This window comes from Leiobunum rupestre, chromosome 7, assembly GCF_980474605.1.
Source record: "Leiobunum rupestre chromosome 7, qqLeiRupe1.1.hap1, whole genome shotgun sequence".
Lineage (NCBI taxonomy): Eukaryota > Metazoa > Arthropoda > Arachnida > Opiliones > Sclerosomatidae > Leiobunum > Leiobunum rupestre.
The window spans coordinates 44,878,148-44,898,101 of NC_143390.1; the positions used below are offsets into that span (position 1 = coordinate 44,878,148).

Genomic DNA, 19,954 nt, shown 5'->3' on the forward strand with positions numbered 1-19,954 from the left:
GAATGTAGAAATGTCTATATTAGGTAACGAAAAAGTTCGATTTAAAGGGGCCACACTGTCGTTAAAAGTTATGGCCGAGTCACGTGACGAAAGGGTAGGGCTACTTGAAATTCGTCTCGAATTTTTGAAAAGGTTCTGTGGACCTTTAACTCTAAATTTAGATCATTCAACTTTAATAAAAGATTAATTTAACGATTTAATTAAATCAATCATAAATAGCAAAATAACTGGTGTCAAAAATATTTTAAAACCAGCTCCGGTCAGATGGCGTTACTGATTCAATTAGATTAACGAATTTCAGTCTGCCTTAGATAGTACCTCTTCTTCCTTAAACGAGCCGACTTGTACTTTCTTAGTAACTGAAATACGTTCTTGTTAATCCGGTTGTACGAATAGAATATATACCGGTACTTCCGCCTATTATAATCCGAATTGGTCCTCAACGCGCACTTTCTAAAATTAACTGGCAAATTATTTATAGCATCTCTATCGCTCTTCCCAACAACCTTCAACTTCGCTAGGAAGTTACTCTTCCGTTTACAAGCGCGAACCGACGACAATTTTGCGATAATGATGAATATTAAACTGCCCGATATTGTCATTGAAACGAAATCTTCGGCTTTAAGTAAAATTAAAGATTTGACGAATTGGGTCAAGGGTAAGTATAGAAAACAAATGTCAAGTTGACACATTGATATTGTACCTTATTTCTACCTTATAGCTATACCAGATATCATAATAGAAACAAAAACATTGGTTTTACGTAAAATTAAAGAATTTACGAACGTGGTCAACGGTAAGTCAAGTTGACGTATCAATATTATAATCGTAAGGAACGTAACACCAATAAGTATGTCACGTTCTATTCTCGCGATACTATTGTTTTTAATGATTGTCTGTTTCGCCAATGACAACATAAATCATAACGCGGCTTGGGACTCACAATTATCCCTTTTAATTTCATAATTTTTAATTTAATTATTCTTTCTACTAGCTATTACTATAGCCATTAAAACTACCATTTAACGAGAAGCCAAGGCTTATTAAGAATGGCGGCTATAGTACGATGTTTCGTAAGAATACTTAACTTTTCAATTAAAACGTATATGTACTTAAACAATAATAATTTTATTAGTCAGGAAAAGAAAGTGAAATACTGTAGGTATAGTCATTTTATGTTTAAAAGAACAATCTTTGCGGAAGGTGATTATGAAAAATATCGGTGGTCACGTGATTTCTTTAAGTACTACCAAGTTGAAAGTATCAAAATTGCCCCTTTTTGTAAATTCGTCTGGCTAGTAAGTGTTGGGCAAGGGTTAGCGAGATTTCTATTATTTTATTGTTCAATCGAAAGGATTTTTCGTTTTTCGTTTTGAGAGAAGTTTGCAAAGTCGTTAAATTAAGGTAATTGATTTATTAAATTAAATATTTTTAAATTCTATCCAAATTGATTTTAATTCATTTTCAGGAATAATGGAAACATGTATGTAAATATAACCTTGTGTCTTCTATTAAAATTGGGCTTGTTTCTTTATCAATACTTGGTCTAGAACTATAAGAAATAAAAAATATATAATAAATTTGTTAACTTTATGTATTTTTAATAATTTTAGAAAAATACTAACTTTTCAAACAATCAATCCATGGTTGGTGCTTTTTACTAAACGCGGACGACCGTGGGCCTCGGTAGGTGCGGACGAATTTAAGCAGCCGACGCTTTGTCAAAAAATAACCAACTCCCGTGAGCCTCTGCGCGCAATTCTTTTTCATAATCACCTATTAAGCGTTTAACAAAATTTCAACGGTATTTACGTACTTAGGGGCATGACATATTACCTACATTTCTAACTTAAGAGCGCCATCTTGAATCAAAGATGACGGTTTTTCAAATTTCACACTACAGCTGAAATTAATTATTTTCATACTTACATTTTTTAAATCGAAAATCAAGTAAAGTTAATGTTAAAATAACATTGCAATTTCAAAATATGTTTTGGGTTTTTCACCATCCTGAATCCCATATTAAGCTTTGCTAAATCAAAAGGTGAAGTACTCTGTAACAAAGATAATTTAGAACTCCTGCCCCAAGGTTCGTATATACGTATGTTGCTACCCTAGATTCAAAATTACTGCTAAAAGTGGGTAATTGCTTCGTTACAAAACCGTCCATCGTAAATCTCCCCGTAAGAAATATTATCTTTGTCTGGAGGTATCCGCCCCACTATTTTGTCAAAAGACTATATCTTTAACCGATATCGTTCAGTGTCATACTTATCGATGTTGCTTTTGTTATAACTAAAATCATTTAAGTATTATTTCTAACTTACAGGTAAAATAAATGTGACGAAAACCGAAGATCAGAAATATTTAATAAATTCCGCTCTGGGTGTCATAATTATCGTCGGCGTTGCGATGTTAGTCCGGAAAAAGCTCAGGAAAAATAAGAAACGAGATCTCGAGCCGGATTTCGTGATGAAGGGGATTGTTGTCGTCAGCGACACGAACGAAAAATTGGTAAGCAAGAGGGAGGCAACCCAAAACGCTCTAGAGGTTTGACACACTTGATCATTTTTGATGGTTTTATTTCGATCAATGTTGCCGAATATGATTTTACTTGGGAATGGGAACTTCATCCGGTCTATCAGATTCTGGGATTTATCCAGCCCTATTTCCGGAGCTCTTGCGGTGGGTGTGGCCCAAAGAAAATAGTGAAGGGGAATAGCGACTCTAGATATGACAAGGCTTTAAAAAATAGTAAAAAGTTAATAATCACGTGATTCCGAAAAGCCAATCAACGCGAGAAGTTCCCAATTGGCCACACCTTTTAGGCTAGATTTTGATGCTTACTCAACTGGTTTTGACATCTAGCGCGAGCGAATGCAACTAGACAGGAGCCTCCACTTGCTTTAAATTGAATTGTAATATTCAGGAAATACACGTGTAAGTTTTGGTTTGGTTGAAAACTTGAATTTATAATTGCGCCAGGGAAAATATTTTAAAATGTATACCGCGGTGTTTCTTCTGGTTAATGTATTATGTCATGGCATAAGTGTATAATATTTTACATAAGTATGACACTTCCTATTCTTCACAAGCAAAAGTTTTACTGAGAGCTATTCATAAGACAGACTGCATTACGGGTTTCGTCGCCGTTTTGCGTGCGCTTTCTAACGCGTCACACGTACTTTCGACAGCGCCTCGCTAGGGGGAGATTTTGTTCTTGTGATGACGTCACTCCGTTAATAGCTCTCGGTAAAATATTCCCCAAAGTGACAAACTTATGGAACAATATTATAGACTTATGGTCATGGTTAATGTATTATGCATATTTGAATAGACAAGGCTGAAGTCATAACATCGCCGGACGTTATTAGGCCTATATAGACCACGCTGCTATTCCTCTTGTATATGTTCTTTGCGTGGAATTTTTTTTTAAGTAATCCCGACCTTTGCCTCGCTAATGATGTAAGCTAATGATATAAAAATGAAACATTTAATGTACGACGCATCGTTATTACGCATTTTGAAGGTACTTAAAATCGATAAGAAGTTAGTGAAACCGTCTAAATTGGAGAAGAACGAAGTGCTGATACGAGTCAAAGCTGTATCCGTCGACCCCGTAGATATCAGAATTCTACAGGGACACGGCAAAAGAATTCTAAGTCGCCTAGCGAAAACGACCAAGGTATGTACGGTTATGACAGATGTACGTAACAAAAGTGTATAACTTTTTAATTAATTTGTGTCTATTGAATTGAGTGAAGAGTTTGGACGACAATATCGTGGCGATCCCGGGGCGTGATTGCGCTGGTATTATCCAAACGGTGGGCGAGAACGTGTTGCAGTTCAAGACTGGCGATCAAGTATGACATTTCCACTCGAATTGTTATTTTAGGTCGCCTCTGGGGACCCCAGATTGTAGATAGTTTAAATCAACTACTTCCCATAGACGTAACGAGGATAAATTTTAGAATCCGGGTCGCTGTCCCATTGGTTAGCAATTGGTAATTTCGTCTTAAGTTAAAGGGACTTTCAAGAGACCCTCTAGTCAATTTAAAATACGTCATTCGGTCGCCGTTCGTTGTGAAGCCAAAGTTACGACCGAATAACGTATTTCAAATCGACTAGGTCTTTCTTGAAAGTCCCTTTAACTCATATCGAATGACCGAGGCTGAAAGCAAAAAGCGCGTAATTTCCCGGAGGGTATTTGGAAAAAAAAAAGAATTCATTTAAATATTTGAAAGAATATGGCACGTGCTTTATCAAAAAGTTTAAATCTTCGCGAATATTTGTGATTTTCTCCACTGGTAACATAGAATTCCAATAATTTTTAAAGCAAAACCACGTAATTCATGTTACGCGAGTTTTGAACCTATATTCACTTCACATCGTCAGTTTTGACTAAACATCAAATTTAACAAGTTGGCAAGCCAAAATATACCTCTCCTCGGAAGAGTTTTTAATTTTCAGTGTAGCGTAACTGTATCCGTGGTTATGCGGTAGAACGCTCACCTGTCGTTCAAGAGGGCTTGGGTTCGAATCCCGGCCGATTAAAAAATTATACTACACCCAATGGTGATTTTGGATAAACCTTTGCCCTGATTCTAAGAAACTGGGTACGCAGTGATTACGCTTTGCCCCGAAAGTGCGAACGCGTTCGCAGGACTGACAGACAGACCCACAGACACGGTGGTTGTATAACCCCTCCTAGGGTACAAAGTCCCCTCGGAGAGTTAAAAATGCATTTGGATGAATTTAAGTGGATCATCAACCCTCTAGCGAGAAAGGTAAGCGAAAAACGAACTAAGCTATGTCATTGGCCTTTTCATTCTTGGCTCACTTTTCACGAAGGCTCGCATTTTCTCACCAGCAGAGGGCTGCAAAAGTAGAGCCGAACCGTCTCGTTAGTAATTACTTCAAGTTTCTTGGTATGCCAAAAATTGAAATCTATTGACGTTAAATATTTTGAGGTTTTAAATTTGGTAACAAACCGGTTCCCTTTACTCGAATATTATTTCGATTATCTGAGATTTTCATAGACTAATTAGACGTGAGCTTTGACCTCAAATAGATCTGACCACAATTCGGGCTTTGTCGCCACGTTACAATTGGCCTGTTTTTGAGATTCCCGAAAGGTCATTCAATTTAATATTTTTTGTTTCCGCGAACAAGAACCAAAACGCTCCGCTTCAAAAAAGAAAATAGAACATACTCTAGAAGAATGTGGGCTGACAAAAAAAATGAGGGTCGAAATCGATTATTTTTTCCAGAATGATGGCGTTAAAGAAAAAGCACCTACAATAAAATATGAAACTTTGAGCCGGTTTCTTGTCAGCCCCATTTACCATAGGCAGACAATATGAGTACGACTTCAGAGCTTTCATAAGAACGAAAGATTCAATATTCAATTTGTTTAGGTGTGGGCGTATTCGGCGCCATGGCACAGTGGTTTGATGACCGAATTTTGTAAAGTTTCCGAAGACAACGTCGCCTTCAAACCAGCGAACGTCAGTTTTGAAAACGCCTGTAGCGTCGCGTACGCCGGTCTCATTACGTGGGACACTTTGGTCCAGCAGGTCGGCTTGACCGCCGAAACCGCCCAAAATAAGAGGGTCCTCGTACACCTGGGTAGTTGCGCCACCGGAGCTCTGGCTATTCAAATGGTCAAGCTTTGGGGTGCTCACGTCACTACCACGGTGCCGACGATTGGCTTACCACTGGTTCGATTTTTGGGTGCGGATGATGTCGTAGTCTATTCGGTTTCTAATTTCGAAGAAGAACTTCGGAGTCGAAAAAAGTGAGGCTAACGTCAAATAAATTGCAGCGGGAAATTATATACGTATACACTTGTAATGCCATAAGGAAGACTGACTGGTTCCGATGACCATCCATTGAATTGGGCCGGGTTTTCGCTCACGCCGTTTAAGTTCAAATACCCCACTAGACTTTTTAAACCATAGACGGGAATATTTTCGTTTCCAAATACGTCTTTATTTTTCGCGCTGGTGGCCAGCCAATAAATTTGAAAATACGAGCGATGTCTTTATATAGGAGCTTTAGACTTAGTCTTCAAAGACGAACAACTATAATTCTATAACTAGTGACGACAACCTAGTAATTTATTGATAAATTGACTATCAAGGTTCAAAACATGTATCTTCAGAAACGGAGCGAGTGTTATATTATGTTCCAATTTAATAATTTGTCATTATTTCGCCCAAGTAGGCCTTATTTTTACTTTTGAAAGCGCTTTAATTTTAGACTTAGACTGAAGCGCAAATAATCTGAGATTACTCTTCGTCGTCGTTTCCCGGAAGTTACGCGCAGCAAAAACATCGTTTGTGGCGGATATTTGAACTGAAAATACAAGTCTATAAGTTTTTTTTTTTTCTTTTTTGTGGTTACGTTTTATTTCCCCTTTAAGTCACGCCCGTTTCAACAGGTAATAGAGCCTTATACAATCCTAGTGTCTACATATATAATTTCCAAATTAAAGCTATAGTTTATTTGATTAATATCGCATTTCCGGCAGATTTGACGTCGTTTTCAACACAGCAGGCTCAATTTTGCACGAATTATCCAGGTCAATTTGCGCCACGGACGGTTGCGTAGTTTCGGCGGTGCCTCCATTCCCGTCGTGTTCCGAAAACCAAAGTTTTTTTTCCAAACTTATCAGAAGTACTTGTCTTAAAACGAAAACCGCGACTAAAAACGAATTTTCAAAGGTTTGGGCCAAGAACGCGTATAGTGTACTAAGAACGTGCGAGTCTAGCCGTTTACCGAATTGAATACAGTAACGCCATCTTGTTTTAAAATGTTTATATTTTGATGCAATAATTGAAAATCTATAAAATATTTGGATACTCGCGGTTAATTAAATCATTAGATTCAGTTTTTAAGGAGGTTTTCGAAATAAATTAAGAAATCCAACTTTTCCGTTTCTATTTATATGGATTTTATCGAAAGATAAAAGACAACGTTCCATACGATTGAGATTGAGGAACTCGGGTAGATGACTCTCGCGGACCCTAAAAGTAGATTCGTACGTTCTCAGCAAACTAAATACAATCTTGTTGAGACTTAGTTCTTCTCCAAATCGAAATTGAATGATTTATATTTGTAGGTTTTCGAGAATGGATTGCTTATTCAAAAATGGGAACGTTACAGTTTGGATAAAGCGATTTTAAATCAACTGAAAGATCTAATCGAGAGTGGAAAGGTAGCTACGATTTTGAATTATACAAGGCACTCCTAATACACTGCGGCTCTCACCTGCTTAGCCACTATTTGATAAAAGGGCTGAAGTTAGACGCGACTCGAAGCCACTGTCGAAAGACCGCCCAAATCAGTTCAACACTGAGTTTCAAACTAATTATTTCGATGCTAGTTTATTCAAAGTAGTTCACACGAGCCTTAAAGGGAATATAGCGGATTTTAGAGAAGATAAACCACTAAACAGCAGCCAATATTGGTACCCTTTGGGGCGGGGAGTTGAACGCCAACTGATCAGGTTATTCAGGTCGTAATTTTCAGATACCTAAGAATAATCGATTTGGGTACATTTGTTCGAATTTCATTCGTCCGAACGGTGGTACAAATGTCCGAATGCCGGAAAACAGGATCGTATGTCCGAAAACGTATTTCATTTGCCCGAAAAATTTATCACAACTTTTGTTGGTGATTTAGTCGTTCAATTTATGTTAACTTTACTGGCGAATTTCATTTGTTCGAATAATCGTTTATTTGTTTTACGAACATTAGGAATTGGTTGTTTTTTTAAAATATTGTTAATATAAGAAAATAGTAACATTAACGTGAACCTAACCTAACCTAAAATATCCATAACATTCAATGCAATTCCCACTTACTATATCGGCCAAAAAAATCCGGACCGAAAAAAAAAATAAGAAATACAGCGACAGAATTCGGACAAATGAAACTAACAAGTTGTCCAATTCGAACCATTGAATTTGTTATTTCGGCGGTTCAGACGATTTCAATTCGAACAAATGTACCTACCCCGAATAATCAGTTAGTCAGACCCGGTTAATATTTTTTATTCCACACATCCAGCAGTGTGATTTCAAATTGTACGTGATTCATTATTTCTAATTCCCGATCTGAACTGATCCGCTACTATTAAACTCATCATATTCAGTTAGTTGAACAATTATCTAACTTCCGCGTTTAGTATACATATAATTTTCTGGAAATAACATCAAAGTAAACAAATTAAAATTTCGGGAACCCTTACCCTTTGGGAAGTTCCGGGGTCTTAGGCTTAAGACGTAGGGACCCTCTTGCCTACACTGACACTTGTGAGCCCTACAAAAGCAAAGCTGTTAAAACAGTTCTATGATATTAATAATAATTTACAGATCCAACCTATTGTCGAGGAGGTTTTTAAATTCGAAAACGCTCTACACGCTTTTGAAAGGGTCGCTAGTGGAGATACTGTTGGACGAACGGTTATAAGTTTCGAATAACATCCAGAAGGAATTTCGTCATAATGCCAGAAGTATATAATCGGTCAAGTTTGGGCACAACTGACAGTCGAGCTCCTCCCATTGGCAGGCTCAAAAAGAAGAACACTCCGTCGTTTCCGTTGCTGTGTCGAGTTATATACTTCTGATAATAGCAATTACCGATGTTCACCCTTTTTAATCTAGAGATTCTTCGACCGTAGCCATTTCCGAATGAGTTTTCCAATGCTTCATTGTTGTACAACAATAAGAGTGATAAAAATTAGACGCTACCATAGACCAATAAAATAATCTTTTATTTGTCTATGATGCTGCCACGAATTAATTTATTTATACTTATCCACCATGGTAGAATTTTAAACCCGGCACGAGGGTGGGGGGAGGGAAAACGTCATCGGCAATGGCTGATTTAATTTTACTTAAGAGGAATAACAAGGCTAGTTGACGCCTAGGCCCCCAAATTTTTTACTGGCCCCCCCGGGGGGGGGGTGCAGAGCTTACCATTGTATTATTCAATATTCGGTCTACAGGGGGTACAAAACCGGCACCATGGTCACATTATGCTTATAGGGGCCTCAATAGGCGAAACTATAAAGTAAATTGGGTCTTAACCAACTTGTTAAAATGGGAAAACAAAATCACGTGACTACCTTTTCACAGTAAACTTCGATTCGGTAATTCGTGTTCATAGTTGGCCGTGTGACGTTAAAGGAAAAAAAAATCCTTCCAGATACTGCAGACAGATAATTAACTTTCACTTTTCTAATACAAAATGTTTTAAATAATAATAATAAATTGATAATTTAGACGAATCGATAAAAATTTAAAACACCATTAGCAAAATAAAATGAATAATAGTTCGTATTTCTTAGGATAGATGGCGCAAAGTCACGGTACTACCATCTTTTCAGCCCCCCTGGACTTTATAGTTTCGCCTAAAGCGCCCAAGGGGAAGGAGCTAGCTCTTCGTGCACGATGAGCATTGGCAGCAAAAATCGTCTCAACATAATCAACTGAACGACGAGCCGCGGCTCGAAACGTCTCTCAATTTTTTTAAATAAATTATTTTAACAATAATTTACGTTTATTCTTTTTTCACGGTTGCCCTTCTTCGCAAACAATTTACAAACTACTATATACCTTATCACCGTGATACGTAAAATTTGCTATGGATTTATTTGATAATCATTTTCCCTAATTAGTAGAATTAAGTACCCTAAATTAAACGGTGGGGTGAAGAAGTACTCCCGCCTCGCAGCAAGAGGAGCCTGGTTCGATCCCAGCTTGTGGCACTAGGTGAAATCTTCGGTTTCCCTTTCCATAAAAAAAACTTGCTGAGGTTGACGGTAATAGTAAGTGTCGGTAGCTGTTGGCTTTCCACCACCCTCCTACGAAATTACACCCGGCCACCGGTAATTCGTTTCGCAAGTCACTAGTTGACTCGCCTGTGTGGTTCCTAATATTAGCATAGCTGATTATTACATTAAATAGTGATTTTACACGAACTTACCTAGCGAAGTATGTTACACCCGTAAAGAACCATAGCTGTCGCGCGTTAAATTGTTTCTGAATGTTATTTTTAGAATGACCGCAAGTTTGTAAAAAAAAGTGTGCCAAAAATGGTAAGTTTTATTTAATATTTAATAAAATAATTCTATAACAATCAGTGCCGTAACTAGCCTTTTATGCGCCCGCTGCGAGCTTCTACAACTGCGCCCTTGTCCGGGTCTGGTCTTTCGGCGCCCCTCCAGGGTCTGCGCCCTGTGCCTGGGCACCGCTGGCACCGCCCTAGTTACGGCACTGATAGCAATAGATGAGTCCCAACGCTAGACTCTCTAATCATCATATAACTAGAGCATTTTTATTTGGGTCGGCGGCGGTGTTTCGCAAAAATAATTCGGCGCCAATTTTTCTAAAATCCTCGGTGGCGTTGAATTTTTTCGGCGGCGGCGGCTGTAAAGGGGCAAACGTTTCTCTCCCCTTTTTTAAAAATTTGGAAGGAAAATAAATAAAGTTACGGAGTAAATCTCAAAAACAAATCAGCGGCGGAATCAATATTTATCGGTGGCGCTCTGAAAAGTTAATGACTCGGCGGTGGAGGTTTATGCGCAGTAGCCCCGCCAAGTAGGCATTGCAAAATTTCGGGCCTACTTTATGGGTCTTCAAATTTTGAAATATGCCTATATGAGCTTCTAATATTTGAACCAACTACATGCAAATTAATGTACTAAACGGTTTTTGTATTTGCAAAGATGATAAATCTTTAAATTTGTATTATTTATTTGTTCAAAATTATCCCTCATTTTATTTAAGTTCTGGATTTGTTACACCTTAAAATCGTTTGAAAAATGGACACTTCTTAGGAGCGCCAACGTATCTTCAACTTTCAAAGCAATTCTGTTAATAGATGTGAATGTTTTAAAGAGTAAAAACACGCAAAAATTTTCTCCGATCTCGAAATCGGCAGATCGGTTTTGGGCGATCTTGGAGCATCAGTGAGCGGGAAATGAAACACGCGAAACTTGATCGGAGCAGATCCAAGCACGCAAATGGAGAGCAGTCAAATGGAAAACGCTTCAAGTTTAACAACATTTGGGGGAGACAAGCCCCAATTAGTAGTTGATGAATTTGGGTAAAGAGCTAATCGAAGGGTGGAATTCTTCGATTAAAAGTAAAGTCGGTAATATATAGTTATAATTAATTTATTTAATAATTAATTTTTTATTAATTTATTTAATAATTAATTTTTTATTAATTTATTTAATAATTAATTTTTTATTAATTTAATAATAATTAAATTGTTTAAATAATTAAATACAATAATTTTGTCAGTTAAATATCAACAAAAATTACAAAGAAGTTCTTGATGGGGGGCCTCTTAATCACGCCGTGCCTATTGTACAACCAAAAAAATTCTGGCGGGGCTATTTTGCACCAGATAAATTATCGGCGACGGCGGCGATATGTTCTACCATAAGCCTATCATAAGGTCAACATAAGTAAAAGTCTAGGCCAAATTTTTACGATCACCCGTTATTAAGAGGTAAGTATTGAAAATCTGCACCACATCCTCAACTAGGCATTTCCCCAAATGAACCAGGCCCGTACATGGGGGGGCGCCAGGGGATGCTCAGCGCCCCTAAATGAGTACTTGAGCATCCCCAATTTACTAATTTCATAGGTGGGGAGATAAAAATGACTCAAGGCATTGGCACCCCCAAAAAGAATTTGAGCGCCCCCGAGTTTTGGCGGCTGTGTACGGGCCTGAAATGAACTTAGCGCGTTGCATGATGAATGCGCAGAAGACGTGCGCGAACGTTTTTAAACTTAAAACCTCGCGGGATAAATCTTAAAATCTCCGGCGCGAGCCCTTGGCACCGTAGCCAAGGCTTATTTACAATTTTATCACTTTCAAACTTAAAATTAACACTTATCTTTGCAAAATGATTCATCAGAACCTAAAACTGGCTTTTAGAAATAAGATAATTTGTTTCTGAAGGTATTTATTTTTCAAATTTGAGATTTAGTAAATAGCGCCCCCGCAGACCCCGCGGCGCGGCGTGGGGGGGGGGCGAGAACTAGGGGGCCCCCAAACGTTTATGATTAAAATCGGTGCTATTTAAAAGGGTCCCGAGTCGTTTTTCGCGGGGGGGGGGCGGAGTTCCTAGTTACGCCACTGATTTAGACGCGTTTTGTGGCATTTATCAACCCGAGCGTGGCTGCTCTACCAACTTACCAAGTAAGAGAATATTTTAGATGTAGAAATTTTGAAAACGAAGATGGCGCTACTACCCTATCGTCGTACGTTAATTTTCTTATCTCCAGGACAACGCAGTTAACATGGGCCCCTATGGTAGACCTATGGGGACCTTATGATAGGCTTATGGCTCTACATGTAACACACAATGAAGGAATGAATGGTTTTATTTGGTTTTCGTATTAAAACGAACCCTTTTACAACAGGGTGGCTCCGCTAGGGGGAGCTCAACCAGCATTTAAAAAAAAATCAAATATATATGGAAATTACAGAGATTAAGATATTAAAATAGTAAATATTAAATAGCTACATTCAAATTGAGAAAATTATTTATCTTTTAATATTCATTGCTTCTGCCAGTACCACTTACCTCATAGGATATCACCTTTTTTGATTTTTGTCGGGGCGACTTGAATCGGGTGCCTATCGGATTGAAGTCAGACCATTTGATTTACAAAAATCAGGGATGCCAGATTGGGCTGTAAAGCAGCCAATTGGGCTTCTTTTCAAGAACATTGGCTGGAAATAGAAGGGTTGGCTGTTGGCGGAAAATTGGGCTTTTCGTGTTTTTATTTTGCGCTTTTAAAAAGAACAAAGAAACCGTATGGGACTGGAATGATTAGAAAGCCTTTTGTACTTGAGATTTGGTCTGGCAATTAAAAACATAAGAAGTTCGAAGTTACAGCCACCATTAAACTTGATTGAAAGCTACAACTCGTCAATTTACGATTAAGACATCTATGTATTATATGTCTCCCCACTTGTTCTGGACGCTTTGCATGCTCAGTACCGAGCGGCTCGTAATGCCTTTACCAACCATGTTCGTAAAGCCAGACGGCGATATGAGGCTGACCTAACTGCTCGGATCCGTGACAGCCCTAAATCGTTTTGGGGTCACATTAATAGGTTCCGTTTGGCCCGTGGGCCTATTTCTAAGCTTAATAAACCTGATGGTTCTCTTACTGGCACCTTATCCGAGGCGGCAATGGTTTTAAATGACTTCTTTGTCTCCCCTGTTAGAGCCAGCGGGGCTCCCTTAGTTTCTTCAGTTCCCTTAGTTTCTCCTACTACCTTGGCGTCTCCAGTTGCCTTACACTCTTAAAAGAAATTGTTCAAAGTTGAACAATTTAGTGTGCAAAGGCTCACCACACCAGTAGCACGTATTATTGTTCAAGTTTGAACGCGATTTGTTGCGTGCTACATCGCACACTAAGACGATGTTCAATGGTGATCACTTTTTGTGGAATGTAACACGTTTAAATGTTCAATAGTGAACGGTTAGCTTGACTCAAATAACCGATTTGGTTGGAAGATTTGGTCACCAGGTGTGCAAGAACAAACGAAATGGTTGGCATTATTAAACGTATTAGTTACCTAAATCAAACGCATTAGTTGGCATTATTAAACGTATTAGTTACCAAAATCAAACGCACTAATTGGCATTATTAAACGTATTAGTTACCAAAATCAAAAGCAGTAGTTGGCATTATTAAACGTACTAGTTACCAAAATCAAACGCATTAGTTTTCAAAATGACACGTATTAGTTGGCAGAATTACGCGCATTAGTTGGCAGTATTAAACGTATTAGTTACCAAAATCAAACGCATTAGTTGGCAGAATTATACGCATTAGTTGGCATTATTAAACGTATTAGTTCGCAGAATCGCACGCATTAGTTGGCAGAATCCAACGCATTAGTTAGCAGAATCCAACGCATTAGTTAGCAGAATCCAACGCATTAGTTAGCAGAATCATGCGATAAAATTGGCACAATAAAACGTTCTAACTGGCGCAATCGTACATTTTGTTTGCTGAAATAGGACGCTTATTTAGCAAAACCACACGTTGTGGTTAGCAAAACCAAACGTTGCTGTTAACATAATCGCACGCTGTGCTTAGCAAAATTAATTTTCATTGTTGACCAAATAGAACGCAATAGTTGGCGAAATAAAAATTTCAAGACATTTTAACCAATTCGTGAAAAAAACGAAAGTGCCTTTGACAGCCGAAGTCAGTTTCGTTATTTAACAAAAATTTTAAAATGTCTCTTGAACATGCCCGTAGATTGTAAAATTGTCTTGTTAATTTGAAATATGTTATTCGGACGCCGTTAGTTGTGAAGCCAAGTTACGACTGAATGACGTATTTCAAATCGACTAGGCCTCTCTTGAAAGTCCCTTTAAGTAATTTTAACGATAGGTTCCTTAGATTGAACTTTAGGGTAATAATTTATTTTGAATCTAAAATATTATAAATACATGATTAATTGATATTTTAATGTTTTGATATCGATTTACAAATTAAACAATATTTACTTATTCAATTTTAAGAAAGTTTGTTTATCGTATTTATGATAGGCGTTGACACATTTTTACAATGAATTTTAAATACAACTTTTTGCAAATATTCCATTGTCTTCGATAGTTTCTTTGAGTACTGCAATTGGAAGGTGTAGAACCCAGAAAAAAATGGAGGCTACTGCGCTTTCTATAGTAGTAACTTCACAGCTGGCCTTCTTAATTAAAATTTCAAATGATGATGAAAATAAATCGTGAATGCTTTCGCCATTTTGAGACCGTGTGACGTTTTACCACTTCAGTGCAAATAGTACAAGAACAAACCTTGTTAAATATGACCACTCTCTCCGTATTGTAATATATTTCTGAAAGTAAAGTAATTTCCTAGTCATCTGACAGTTATAAAAAAGAAAGTAATCGAGACTCGTGTTTTTTTCAGTTACTTATCTTTTCAAGTAACATCTAGAACTAATCGAAAGTTTTAAATAAAAAATAGACAATCAAACAAATTATATTAAGCTCCGATTGGGTGTTGGCGAAAGCCTTAATTAAAAAGGGGTGGAAACCTACGTTGCATATTTGAATTTCTAGGTCCTTAAATTATTAGCTAATGATTCCCTCTGCGTAGCTTCGCGCCTACTTCGTATTCCCACTATACCCAACTTTTCACAAATTTCTGCAATACAAGTTGTGGATAACTTTAATAAATTTAACTTTGTTAATAATCTACCTTACTATTTAATACTTTTTACTTTTAACAAAATAACAAATGCAATAAATGACTGTAGTTTACATCTGACCCAATACCAGTTTTGGGTGACGTAGGGTACGCGACGATTGTATTAATAGTTTTAGACTAAACTAAGATTTTAGTTTCTTATTATCTTAAAAAATGTTTTCTATTTGTCATTGTTAAGTTAGGTTAGGTTAGGTTAGGTTAGGTAAGTTTTAAGTTAGGTTAAGGTTAGGATAGGTTAAGTTAGGTTAGGTTAGCAATTTCTGGTTCTTTTGTAGCTGATTCGTAATTAATTACATTGTTATCCATTGAAACCAGTCATCTTTGGCTCTTTGTAGCTTCTCCGAATGTACATTCCCTGTTTTTCATTGAAATAAGAAATTTCTGTTTCTTTTGTAGTTATTCCGTATTTAATTACTCTGTTTTCTATTGAAACAAGCCATTTCTCGCTCTTTGGTAGCTGATCCGTATTTAAATACCCTGTTTCCTAATGAAACAAACATTAATTTAATCTACAACTATTAATACAATCGTCGCGTACCCTACGTTACCCAAAACTAGTATTGGGGCAGATGTAAACCAAGGTTGGTAAAAATACTGTGATGTTAACTATTTCCCAATAAATTACCTTCGATTTTAACTGGGTCTCCTAAAGTTAAATCGAGTTGTCTCTTGGACCGTAGATTTTTCTTTAAATCCCTTGCGTGGCTTTGCCGAAATTGCCGTTGACCGTCTCTTCGCGGAATTTTCCGAACATTCTGAATAAACCTTTAGACCCCGTAGAATATTTCGGGATGGGTGCCCAAAGAACCAGTATTAAAAATAATAATTAATAATTTAGTAATATCAATCTTTGAATAAATTAATTTTATATACATTACCTGTAGTTATATGACAAGGCCTAAAAACACAATTATCACCAGTTTCACCACGACTTACGGTACGAACCATAGATATAGGCAACGTATATAAAGATCTAGATAAAATATTTCAAATGGAGTGAATACGGAGGTGACAGCTAGCAGAAACGCGTAATTTCTGCAGGCTATCCTTATAAGGCGCTATCTATCGGTAAGAAAGCTCGTGCTATCGTCGCGAGAGCCATTGTCTCCAGCTTAAAAATTATACTAAAAGTCACCAACAGATGGTGTCTAAAGACAACGGCCTGCGGAAAGGTCAAGCTCTTAGTACTAAAATGATAAGAGAGCTCGCGCTCTTGGTCACGTGCCTTCCTCGGTGTCTGCTAGGTCAGACTTGGAAATAGTGATATTTTTTACGGGGGCCCTGCGGGCTCCCGACCCCCCTTAAGTTTATTTTTATTGAGAGCCACTGGCCCAAGCGGGGGAGGTGAAATTAGGGGGAAAAATTTAAAATTAGGTAGGGAAAATAGGAAAATAAAAAATAATTACGTTACTTACATAACATTTATTAACTTTAAAACCAGCAAGTATATTATAATATCACACATAATCATTTGTAACGCTAGATCCCGCTCTCGTATAGGGTAGGAAAACAGAGTTTCATAAACGGCGTACAAATCATGTTCCAGAAATTTCTGTAGAATGTTTAATAATTTTAATTAAATTGAGAGCCCTGGTGGCTCGCAACCCCCGTTCGAATGATTTATTTTAAGAGCCCACTGATTTTTATTAAGAGCCATTGGCCCCAAGTCTGTGCTAGGTGTCAATTCCGTATTTTATGTTAGGCTTAGACGCCCCGAAATTTATCTAGACCATTATATACATTTCTTATATCTATGGTACGAACGCACCTTGGAGGGCGACTTTATTTTTCCCTTTTTTTGGAGCGGATAAATAAATTTTTCCGTTTTCGAAAACAGTTTTTCCCCATAGAAATCTTATACTACTACCTAGAATGCTCCCGTCTGCGGGAGAACCAGACGCCAAGACATTTTTAGCAACGACTAATGATTATATAGCAATCTCAATCAGGTTCCTAAATTTTCTGAACACCTAGCCCATGACCAAATTACTTCTTTTCTGCACAGTACTAATTTTTTCTCCCCCTCACAACACGGTTTTCTTTCCAAGCGGTCTTACCTGACAAATATGCTACATGCCACTAATACTTGGTCTCGTTGGCTTGATGAGGGCTATAGTGTAGACATTATTTTCCTAGATTTTTCCAAGGCCTTCGATTCGATTCCGCAGAACATTCTACTCAAGGCACTTCAGGTGGCAGGTATTGAGGGGGCCGCCTTGTGTTGGTTAAAGAATTACCTCGTAGACCGTAAGCAAAGGGTTGTCCTGCAAGGTCAGGCTTCCGCTTGGAGTTCTGTGAACCAGGGTGTCCCTCAAGGGTCGGTCTTGGGTCCCCTGCTCCTTAACATTTTAATTAATTATCTGCCTGCTGTTGTGTGTGTTGCCTTGGTTTTACTATTCACTGATGACACAAAACTGTCTCACAAAATTAAACTACACTCCGACAATTTGGCACTCTAGGCTTAAAAACTCAAACTACTAATATTATGCAAATTAGAAATTTCTGTAAAAACAACCTTAACAATTTTGCTCTGAAAATCACTGAAATAGACTGGTCTCATTTATATAAAGAAGATAACATAAATGACGCGTATAATCTCTTTGAGTCTAAAATTAAAGAAGAATACGAAAAGTGTTTTAAATTTAAAAACTTCTTAAAAAAATCTGAGGTTTGAATAACCAAAGATATAAAACTATTGCTTAAAAAGAAACACAAACTACAGAAGAAAGCTATACGACAGCCATCGGATACTAACGTTAGTAATTATATAGCTTTTAGAAATGTAACTAATAACATACTTAGAAATACTAGAAATAATTATTTTTCCGAAAAGTTAAATAACTGTAAGAGCTCTAAAGAAAAATGGAATACGTTAAACAACCTAATGAACAGAAAGATTAAATCTCAGATAGAAATACCTATATCTCCCAACGAACTTAACAACTACTTTACTGAAGAAATTCCTAACAACGTAGCCAACGACAATAGCAATAACTCTAATAACTCAAATACAATGGCTCTCTACCCTATCTCCGACGATGAACTGTTAAATATAGCCAAGAATATTCCTAACAATTCTGCAGCGGGAATAGTCGATCTCCACTCCAGGCCTATGAAATTCATATTCCCATATCTACTTCTCCCGATAGCATTTCTAGTAAATCTTTCGTTTCATACTGGTAAATACCCCGACCAGCTAAAAAAAACCATTATCGTTCATATTCTTAAAAAAGGTGACCCAGACGATTGTAAAAATTATCCCATTCATGGCAAAAATTTTCGACAAAGCATTTAATGAAAGATTAAAATCGTTCTGTAAAAAATATAAACTCATATCACATTCACAATTCGGTTTCAGTGAAGGTTTGGGAACGATTAACGCGATCTGTGCTGCATACGATCGTATTATTAACTTTCTCGATAAAAGATAAATTTGTATCGGAGTTTTAATGGATTTACGAAAAGCGTTCGACTACATACCTCACAAAAATTTAATCAGGAAATTACGCACTATGGGTATCAGGGGAGTAGCGGGTGACTGGTTAGAGAGCTATATGACAAATCGTATTTGCGTCACAAGAGTAAACGGTGTTCTATCTGAAGAAAAATACCTACTCAATGGTGTAGCGCAAGGCTCCGTTATATCACCACTATTATTTAACCTATATATCAATGATATTACAAATATTATAAAAACAGGCCTTTTTTTTATACGCAGACGATACGCTATTAATATATGGAGGCAAAAGTATTGAATATGTTATGCAAAAAACTAATCAGATATTGGAAAAAATTAATCAATGGTTAAAAAATAATAACTTAAACTTAAACCTTAGTAAAACGGAATACGTAATTTTTAGTAACTTAGGAAAGGAAACCAACACCACTGTAAAGTTACATATCGAAAATTATAATTTGAAAAGGGCTCTTAAGGCTGTCGCACACTATAGAAAAAAAATCTTGAAATTGGTACTGGCATCAAAACTTCTTTTGGAGGGGAAATGTTTTCGTTATCGGCGTCGGGGAATTTTGCTGCCGATAGCGGTGAATTTGTTCATGCAGTCGCACACTAGGAGGAAGCACTGCTACAAAATACACGAGACCGGCAGTGCGCATCCGTTAGTTTTGGTTTCTATTATTACAATTTTGCTCTTTTCGTATTGTAGATATTACGTTTTAATTTGATTTTCTAGACGTATAACTGTTATATAATTTAGTGAAACATTTTTATTTGATTAAGCTGCGTAGCTAGAATTTACTAAGGTAAGAAAAAATACTTCATTATTTGCTATGGATATACGAATATTACGTCGAATCGGTCACATCACATCCCTACCTTCTTCTAATAAAATGGACATTATCATTTTCTGCCATGTTTTTATTGACTGAACAAATAAACCCTTTCGAAAGAAATATCCCAACACGCCGGTGTTTCAAAAGTTGTCTAATATTTTCTCGCTCCCAATTGGTTGAAGAGATAAGGAGTGCCGTGACGTCAGAGCGGTTCTCCGAGAGTAGCGACAAAAAGTTGAAGCTAGTTGAACTCGATACGGGTGACGGATTTCGTCCGAGCGCGTGATCGCCGGTATCAGCCTCATATTTTACTCGCATAGTGTGCGATATACATCGCCGATAGCAGCGCCGGTTTTGGTACCAGCAACTGTTGCCAGTACGGG

At 37.3% G+C, this 19,954-nt stretch overlaps 1 protein-coding gene and 1 long non-coding RNA gene across 2 annotated transcripts; one reads left to right on the forward strand and one right to left on the reverse strand.

The window, feature by feature from the left end:
• Nucleotides 1-499: 499 nt before the first annotated feature.
• Nucleotides 500-8,792, forward strand: LOC149936473 (NAD(P)H oxidoreductase RTN4IP1, mitochondrial-like). The gene is made up of 9 exons (XM_090181339.1): nucleotides 500-658; nucleotides 722-796; nucleotides 2,330-2,514; nucleotides 3,530-3,685; nucleotides 3,765-3,863; nucleotides 5,418-5,797; nucleotides 6,533-6,725; nucleotides 7,124-7,219; nucleotides 8,379-8,792. The coding sequence occupies exons 1-9, from the start codon at nucleotides 571-573 to the stop codon at nucleotides 8,484-8,486; spliced, it is 1,380 nt and encodes a 459-aa protein (XP_090037465.1). The 5' UTR covers nucleotides 500-570; the 3' UTR covers nucleotides 8,487-8,792.
• Nucleotides 8,793-14,871: 6,079 nt separating this feature from the next.
• LOC149936474 (uncharacterized) lies at nucleotides 14,872-16,205 on the reverse strand. Its single transcript, XR_016482329.1, has 3 exons — nucleotides 16,157-16,205; nucleotides 15,904-16,043; nucleotides 14,872-14,904 (listed from the first exon to the last, which is right to left on the reverse strand). It is a non-coding gene; the product is annotated as an uncharacterized LOC149936474 (long non-coding RNA).
• Between the last annotated feature and the right edge of the window lie 3,749 nt (nucleotides 16,206-19,954).